Here is a 9,472-nt window from a genome sequence, read left to right as displayed (position 1 = left end):
GCACGGACAGCGTTGGGCCCATGGTGCGCGTGTCCCCCCCACCGCGTTTGTGCTGCCGCCCTCGCAACAGAGTGTGTTTCTGTTCAGCCTCACAGTCATGGCTGCTTTAAGTAAGATACCACACAGCTGCTACGAGGTCGGTCATACCTGGCACCCGTCGTGTGTGCAGTCTGCCGCAGACATAACTAAGGGGGCTCTGGAGGTGTCCTTCAAAATTTACGCCCCTCTTTACCTGGTAAGTTGCTTTGAGTCTCTGTCCGTACACTGGTAGCTAAGTAAAGTTGTCTAGCTAACCGAGTGAGCATAGTTGCTGTGAGAAAGACACTACGGATTAGCTAATGCTACAATTGAGGTGCAAGTTCAAGTCCTGTAGGAGGACAAAGAGAAGCTAGCCTAATGAAACCCGTCAGTTGTTCTTTACTGAACGTCATAAACAGGAGGAGAGTTACAGCAAGTTTTCTGCGTCAGGAGTTTTGTGTTAGTTCAGAGTAAGCTTTGTCTTATCTCGCAAACTCTAAAACGTTTTTGCTGATGCTAGAAAAATATTCAGAGGCATTCAGTATTCTGTATCGTTAAACTCTCTTTTTCATTGACATTATCTAATAATATTTACAACCATGGCATGACTCAGATGCCATTGTACGCTGGCTGGTAGAAATAGGGTTGTGATGCATTTATATTTCAGTGCCTGTAACTACAATGTCACATTCCCCCTCCGGCCCAGGTTGTACATACAGTATTCATAGAATCAGAGACTGAACCACAGAACACTTTATAACCAAAAAGCTCTGTTACAGATTTTCCCTTTAAAGTCTTCATGTAGAACTGTGTGTTTTTTTGTCTGGACCCTGAGAAAAATATACATTTTAGGTATTTCAATGCTAACTTGTGAGAAATGTTTTATTCTGAACCAATGTAAACTAAGGTTTAACTCAAAGCTGCACATGCAATGTCACTTTCACTTAAGCACTGGTTAAAACACACAAGGTCACTTTCATTATTTAAGCACCAATAAAAATACGACCATGTTTGCCTTGACTGAGCAAAGTACGACTGTAGGGAAGCAAATATGTAAACTAACTACAAGAATAGCAGGCCTTTTTTGAAACATACTTTTTGAATAGGCCCGTATGAACTTCTCACAATATGATAACTTTGATTAAGAATGCCATGATTTGAGATTTGCACAAAAAATCTACGTGGAGCATAAATAATATAATTAAATCAAGGAGCAACAATTATTTCTGTTGTTAAAATAATATCTAGAGTATTAAAGTTAAACGTTGTCATTTTGCTCTTTAGATTATGTGTATTGATATAAACTGAAACATGTCTTATTCATAAATGCAGTCTGATCTCCTTAAATCAGGCTGTTTTTCTGCAAGTTCATGCACATATGTTCTGTTCTTTTAATATGACTTTGTAATGAAATTTGGCCGCATTTCTAAGGTATCCACATCTTACCTTCAACACCAACAGAAAAAAAATATGGTGGTGAAATAGTTGCAGATTTAGCTTAGCAATTTAGCAATTTTAAAGAAGGAGGCAAATGTTCTGTTGAATTCTTTGCAGGGTTGCATTGCGTCTTCACATTGAAAATAGACAGCGTTAGCTTAAGATGCTATAAATAAAATTACCTTGATTTTATTTCGGATGCCCATCGACAGTGAAATTAGTATTGAATTCAGCACTGTGATAAATATCAGAAGTCACATCGCATCTTCTTATGATTTTTGAGAGCAGTGCTGAACAAGTAAACCACAGAACATAAACGTTTTTTGCTGCTCAGTATATGTTAATTACTTAAGCATAACTTCTCTCAAATTGAGCCCTGCAAACACAGTGACTACTGTCTGACTGCGTATTGCAGATAGCAGCAGTTCTACGGAGAAAGAAGAAGGATTATTATTTAAAGAGGCTTCTCCCTGAGATCCTGTGGTCTACCTCTTTCCTAACTACCAATGGAAGTCTCTTCATTGTTTTCTTCTGCATTCTCAGGTTAGTAGTTCTAGCAAATGGAAAAGGTCCTGCAATCTGGAAGTGACATTTTAGAAGTGCTGCTGTGAGGTGAATTAGTTTTTCAAACCAGCTTTAAGTTTTTTTAAAATACATTTTTCATGTCTACATGTCTGCAGAATTTAATAAATACCTGTTGACAGTTTTAATCTGAAGTCAGATCTCAGAAGATTGTTTTCTTTGATTACTATCCAAGCATGCCTACATTTTTAATTATAATTACAACCTTGCTTGTTTTCAACAAATACAGTCTAAAAGTCACTTTAATGTTTTCAGAAAATCAGACAAAAAATTTTATTATTAAACTCTCCTTTTGATGGTACCTACAACGCACAAACAGTACTTGTGAGGTCCATAAATTACAGTGTATTGTCAGAAAGAAAAAGTTTACAGTTTGATCCTGAGTTAAAAAAGACATTTTGTGTCCTGAGAAGTTCAACCTTAGACCTCATCATATTCCACACATATATTAATCCAATTTTGCATTAAACTCCCAAATTAAGAGGAGATGTGAGTAAAAGTGATCTGAAGTGTTTCCTTTCGAATTCCACCCAAAGGCTTTGCAGAAAATATATCTAGGTTTAAACTAAGTGGGATATCAGACCCCAATAAACAGAGGTAATTTTGTGAATTTCCTGGACTGTATTGGCATTTTTCAAAGTGAAAGTGTTTGTCTCACTTTAGGAAATTGCTTGGAGGGTTTTACCCATGGTCCTCAGGGTTTGGGGCAGCTTTGCCGGCCTCCTACATCGCCATCCTTCTGGAGAGGAAGAGCAGGTGAGATTTTTGTCCTTTTCTAACATTTTTATTGCATATTTTTGCCATTGAGAATAATGTATATTTTTGGCCCTAGGTTTCTGGATGGTTTGAATTATAATAATTTATATTTCCTTATTTTATTGCTGTCTTTTCTTTCTAGGAGAGGTCTGCTGACAATATACATGGCAAATCTTGTAAGATTCTGTTCAGTTGCAAATTATCTGTCTCATATGTGCATTTATATTTATTAGTTGATTTTTAATTTGTTTTTTTGCCAGGCCAGTGAGACTTTGTTCCGCATGGCAGTGACACGAGGCATCGTCAAGCCCATTAGACACGGAGAGGTGAGATAAAGCCTCTTTATGATTAAATATATTGCAGGAAATACAGCACAGCAAGCAAAACACCCTGCATGAATTCCTATTTTGAAATCAAATATGAAAACAGATTTTGTTTGCAAAATATTAGGGAATTTTGCAATGTTATGTTATTGGTAAAAATTGAGACATGTCACTTGAAATGTGCCTATTTTCTTTCCTCTCGTTGTCATCTTTGCTTCCTACACTCTGTGACCTTTAGCAGCGTCATTTGTTTCCCTCTGTCAGGATCTGCTGCCATGAGGCTCTAACTGGCTTCATCCGTGGTGCACAAAGTCAGTCCTCAAGGAACGGCGTGTTATAACTCTTTTCCTGCCTCAACACACCTGAATCAAATGATGGTTCATTAGCAGATCTCTGCAGAACTTTGACATGTTTAGGAAATCGTTGGACTATTTGAATCTGCTGTGTTGGAGCTAAAGCTGGCAGGACTGGTGCTGGACCCCTATGAACTAGATATTACATTAGTATAAAATGTATGGTCGTAACATTTGGAGTCCATTGTATATTGTCACTGATACTGCAGTGACAATATAGCTGTGATAAATTGTGCAATCTTAGTTTTGATCTGTGTGAAGATATTACTAGTACTGAGGAAGTATTGTCTTACCACTTAAACTGTATATCTAAACTGATATCATCATGGTGTTGACGTGTTCAAATGACAAAAGAAATATTTCCTCTTATAGTCCTGATTTTATTTTTCATGCTGCTCCCAATCAGGTGCTCTTGTTCTGCATAACTGCATCAATCTTCATGTTTCTCTTCAGGTAAGAGTGTTGCATTCAACATATTGTGAATAACACTTAAACTATTGTTAAGCATAAAAAAAGTATTTGTTCAGAAGGGCTGAAGACAAATGTATGCCACACTTTTCAGAATTGAATTTGAAGAAGAAAACAAAAACCTGGTATCATTCTCCCTCTACCTCACTCTTCTGCTCTACTTTGTGTTGGTCTGTCACGTAAAATCCCAATAAAATAAATGTAGGTCTTAGATAGTATGAAACTACCAACAGACACACATGCATTCACACACAGTTTGAAATGGATCAAGCTCTCTGAATACTTTTTAAAAAAACTTTGGGTGTAAAAAAAGAAGAAAAAAAATCACTTTAATAGTTTGAGTTGAACTTGGTTTTATTTTGCAGAAGCAACGACGGCCTTAAGGGCTTCGCATTTTCTGCACTAAAGTAAGTCAGCTCTCATTTTGTTTATACTTCAGGTTCAAATGCCAGAAGTGTTTTGATGAGTCTGATAAGTTTGAGTTTGTGTTCTATTACAGATTCATTATTGGGAAAGAAGAGATTCCAACTCACTCTAACATGGCAGACTCTGTTGACACGCCAGCTGCCATAGAGACCGAACACTCACAGGTCTCAGCAGAAAAAGTCGACCACAAGAGGAAATCTCTGATCGCCTACACCAGGAAGCTGCTGGAATCAATGTGAGAATCAAAAGCATTTCTACGTCAGAAAAACAAATACCTCAGTAGTAGTTAACAGCAAGTACTAACTTGTTTGTATTTTTCATGATCCAGATGCAAACATGGTCCAAGACACAGATGTTGTAAACATTACCAGGATAACTGCATTTCCTACTGTGTTAAAGTAAGGCTTCTTACCTGTTTTCCTTAAACAATGGATGTAACGTGCTTTGAATATACTGTATATGCAAATTCGATAGTAGTAATGCTGATGTTCCATCATTGTCCCCTCAGGGTTTCGTCAGGATGTTCAGTATTGGCTATCTTATCCAGTGTTGTCTCAAAGTGCCCTCAGCATTCAGGCAGATGTTCTCCAAACCATCTCGGCTGCCTTCTGTCTTCTACAACAAAGAGAACTTCCAGCTGGGGGCCTTTCTAGGCTCTTTTGTCAGTATTTATAAGGTGTGTGTGTACTCTATGTTCTTCTATTTCTTTAACTTTTATGCATATTACATGTTTCTGTGCTTTCATATTCTCTTTCCATTCTCCTGGAGTCATCAGAGTGTTCTGCCTTGTCTTTTTAGGGAACGAGCTGCTTGTTGCGCTGGCTGCGTAATATTGATGATGAACTTCATGCACTGATAGCTGGTAAGAAAAACCCTGCAGAGCAATCTTCTGTGGGATTTTGTTCTGTTCACAGCTGTCCCTTAAACCCTCTCTTTTGTGTCCTTTCAGGCTTCCTGGCTGGTATCTCGATGTTCTTCTACAAAAGCACAAGCATAACCATGTACCTCTTCTCTAAGTTGGTGGAGGTAAATCACACCGCATCTTAAAGCAGCCTCACACTTTGTCATAGAAATAAATGTCTCTAGTTATGGTGATCGAATCTCAAGGATGCAGAAACTGTTAACAGTGAATAAACTGCATGCAAGCACAAATCTAAGCTAAAAAGAAACTATAAAGTTAATCTAAAAAAGTTTTATTTCATGTCCCTATTTTTTGAGAGTTGATTATCTTGCAGGTTTTGGGTCACTGATTATGTCCAACTAATTTGTTTCTGTTTCATCTGTTTACAACTGGATTTTAACCAAAAATGTGTTTCTACCCAAACCAGTTATAAGTTTCCAACCAGCTGCTATCATGTAAATCAAGCACGTCAACTTCCTGTAAGAAAAAAAAAAAAGATTCAGCTTGTGGCTGATGTTGAATCAGCAGGTCTATGGTGTTATAAGTATTCATAAATGTTGTTGTTGTACAATCTATAATATGACTTGGTAAGATAAAACAGCATTCATGAACACAAACTTGCTCAAGTCTTTCAATTAGACGATATAAAACTAAAGCTGTGGAACTCAGATCACCTGCTATGTTAACATATAATGATTGAGTTATGTAATAACAAAAAGGTTGATGGTTAAACCAGCTGAAAAATCACATTAGTAGTAGCACAGGTTTCAAATTTCTTTTCCTGACAGTTATTTAAAAATTGTGTCGAGCTGACATATTTTAATGATTGTAGTTCATATGCAGTGTTGACTAATCCAGGTTTTTCTGAATTAGGCTTGTTTTATCACTAACCACATGTTATCTCTCTTTTTAGACCATGTACTTCAAAGGCATTGAAGCAGGCCGGTTCCCTTACTTTCCACACGCAGATACGGTTATTTATGCCATCTCCACTGCTATCTGTTTCCATGCTGTAAGTAGCTTTGTAACAAAAACACCCAGGTACTGACATGAACATGCTTCATGTGCAGTTTTTTCTGCTGACTAAGGATATGTCTGGCTCATGACATTTCCACAGGCAGTAATGGAAGTGCAGAACCTCAGACCTTCATACTGGAAGTTCCTGCTGCGCTTAACACAGGGCAGGTATGATCATATGCTCTAAAGACCTGAACGGTTGCTTTTGCTTATTACACAAGTATATTGTGTTTGTCCCTAAAAAAAAAGATTAAATCAGATAAAAAACTATGGATTTTTATCACGATGATTAATTTGTTAAACAGCAATCAAATTATCTTAAGCTAACTATTTCAAACATCAACAGTGAGGGGCATAAAATTGTAGTACGGGTGAATTAGTTGGTTACTAAATGACTCAATCATTGGACTTTATTCTGTTCTTATGGTGATTAAGGACTATTCCGTGTCTCTGTTCCTAGATTTGCCCTGATGAATCGAGAGCTGCTCGACGTGTTTGGGACAGAGGCGTCCAGGAATTTTAAAGGGTTTGGACCCTCGCTAATCAGCCGGACTGTGCTTCCACCTGGAGGGGACGCTAAGCTTGGGTGACTTGAGGCAAAAGTCTTGAGATAAGACAAAAGAAACGACAAGAGAAAGTGGACCATCAGAGTTACTTAAGGCTTTGTAATGGTGACATACCTGAGAAGAAGAAATATTGTAGCGATTCAAAACCTGAAGATTGGGTCAAAGCAGGACATTGTGACTTTCGTTTGTGAAGCAGCACAAGTAAGCATACTGACAGTGACTGAACACTTGCAGGTAGCTGGGAAAAATATATAAAGATCCATAATTACTTTCAAAACATATCATTTAGTTTAAAAAAATTCTAGTGTAACTAAACTGAGCAAAGCAGAAATCTCACAAAGAAGCCCTTTTCTTTTCTGAGTAGAAGTCCAGGCCCACATTAGATAACCTTCAAACCTACTGATAATCAGTCTTCAGTTAATAAATTGCTATAAATTCATTGGTTGTTCCATTCTGGCAAAAAGACTGCATATAAAAGAAAAATGTAAAAAAAACTTATAACTAATAAAAGAAATCTAGTAAAAGTCTGCTAAACTAATCCTTGCATCACATTTAAATATAACAAGATCGTAAACAAATACTTTAAAACACCAGAGGTGTCCTCTTAATATATTTTAACCGTTTCAGAAAATCTGATCTTGTCTGATCTATGAAATTTCAAGTTAAAATAAAGGAGACATTTATTTCCAACCTACTCAACAAGGAAATGACTAAAGCTATGGTTTTGTTTGACAGGAAATACAATTTGTGCTAAAATGTAAACTAGAGTGATGTAAATAATCTCAGTTTCACTATGGCCTCCAACGTTCAGCTCTTTATTCAGGAGGACTTATGATATTAGCAGTTTTAGTTTACTGCATAAAAAAACACACTCGTTCAGTTTTCAGTCATGTCTTTCAGTTTTAAGTCACCATTCTGTTCTTTGTGACATTGTTTCATTGGTTTTGTTCAGATAAGGGATGGAAAGCAAAGACTGTGAATAAAATATGGAAAAAGTAAGTTCTTTGTTAGGTACTGGTGTGAGTGTACGTATGTTGAGCTGAGAGGTTTTTTTTTCATGAAAATCTTTTTCTGAGCCACCAAAGGTCAAAGACCAAACGGTGCATCACCAGTTAGCATGTTTTATTTTCCTGGACCAGATATTTTCTGTTTTTAGACAAGAACGAGTAATGGAAGGTGATGCATGAACATTTAATATAATTTCTTTTGTTCCAGCCAAAAATAACGAATCAGATCATTTCTTCATAATTAGTTTAACAAAGATCGCAGACATATTTATTAAATATCTACATGTTAGCCAGCCGTAGGAAATGAATGTTTTTTCAGCAGTTTAGAAGAGAAAAATATTTTTGAATGCGGTTTAGTGTCGCCAGAACGTTTGAGATGCTTCATCTAGAGTACGAATACACTCAGTTTCCCTCAGAGTATGATATATAATTTTTTTTTTCAGTCAATGTTCGTTTCCTGTAAACTGGATCACATTTACATATGCCTGAGATAAAAACAAAAACCTTTAGATGTTATCAACATAATTTCACGATAGAAATGCATACAATGACATTAATTCTAACCAAGAAAGGAATAGTAACGCTGCCTGTGATTGTTGTACTTACTGAGTGGAATCTGTCTCTTTTTCTCAACAAAATTTAACTGGTAATACTATGTTTAGAAACGTGCCTGTGGAAGTCTGTCTATATACCAATGTGTTCTATTTATTGAAATACTTAGTCACCCTGCAGTCAAATGAGATTATTCTACCATACTTTTGCAGCATAGGAATGGTAGGAGGTGGGTTTTATGTATATTGTAAGGAGTGTCTGAAATTTACTGATCACCTGCCTACAATTGTATTGCTTTTTCATAGTTAAAGGATTAATATTTGATTAGACTTGGATATAATTCACATTTCAAATTGTGATCAAAGGCGTTTTCAGAATGTTATTTGTTACTGGCAAAATCATTTTTGCACAAATCCAATGCTGAATTAAATTTTTAATGTAGATTTTTGTTCAAACTACCTTCACCCAACAACTGAATGCCACAACCAAGAATTTGGAGAAATTGAAAAATATCACAGAGCACAATAGTTTTCTTTTCTTTTTGAACAGCGACACAGATGCTTAAATGATTTTGTTCCTTGTAGAGTGAAAAACAAGCTCACTTTAAAGGAGATTGTCATCGTTAAAATTTTCTTTCAATGGAGGGTTATATAGTTTGTGAAATCTTGCACACATATTTATGGAAGTTATTTGAAATGCCAGTTTGTTTATGTTAAATTATGCAATCACTTGAATGCAGCTCAGCTTGAGATGCACCTGACCTCTGCTAGAATCCATAAATATGACAAGTGCTTAGGAAGTATATATATATATATATATATATATATATATATACACATTAAATGTGAGATTGTATGAAGTGTGAAATTTTAAGTAAATATACTGTTGATAGTTACATTGTAATTGTTTTAGGAATTTATTCATCTAAAGAGGGTTTATATTAAAATGATTCTTAATCCAAATTCAGGACTTGTTTTTTTTTTAATTGTACTGATTATGTGTGTGTAGATTATAAACAGTGTTTACATAATTTTGTTTTTACACCAGTGTGTGGTTTTACATTAAT

General features: G+C 36.1%; 1 protein-coding gene across 1 annotated transcript; it reads left to right on the top strand.

Annotated features, from left to right (window-relative positions):
- On the top strand, positions 1–7,846 carry tmem135 (transmembrane protein 135). Its single transcript, XM_008427168.2, has 15 exons — positions 1–235; positions 1,871–1,998; positions 2,701–2,793; positions 2,936–2,969; positions 3,054–3,119; positions 3,876–3,922; positions 4,303–4,344; positions 4,437–4,598; positions 4,692–4,761; positions 4,872–5,039; positions 5,162–5,225; positions 5,313–5,389; positions 6,178–6,276; positions 6,382–6,449; positions 6,742–7,846. The coding sequence occupies exons 1-15, from the start codon at positions 98–100 to the stop codon at positions 6,869–6,871; spliced, it is 1,386 nt and encodes a 461-aa protein (XP_008425390.1). The 5' UTR covers positions 1–97; the 3' UTR covers positions 6,872–7,846.
- Positions 7,847–9,472: the final 1,626 nt, after the last annotated feature.

This window comes from Poecilia reticulata, linkage group LG14 (genome assembly GCF_000633615.1).
Source record: "Poecilia reticulata strain Guanapo linkage group LG14, Guppy_female_1.0+MT, whole genome shotgun sequence".
Lineage (NCBI taxonomy): Eukaryota > Metazoa > Chordata > Actinopteri > Cyprinodontiformes > Poeciliidae > Poecilia > Poecilia reticulata.
Note: the sequence above shows the minus strand (reverse complement) of the source record. Positions and strands in the feature narration are given on the sequence as shown.

Bases quoted from the DNA above. Each gene is read 5' to 3' on its own strand.
- tmem135 (XM_008427168.2), top strand. From the start codon at position 98: ATGGCTGCTTTAAGTAAGATACCACACAGCTGCTACGAGGTCGGTCAT. The intron at 3,120-3,875 runs GTGAGATAAAGC...GCTCCCAATCAG, and splicing joins AGCCCATTAGACACGGAGAG to GTGCTCTTGTTCTGCATAAC. The intron at 3,923-4,302 runs GTAAGAGTGTTG...TTTATTTTGCAG, and splicing joins ATCTTCATGTTTCTCTTCAG to AAGCAACGACGGCCTTAAGG.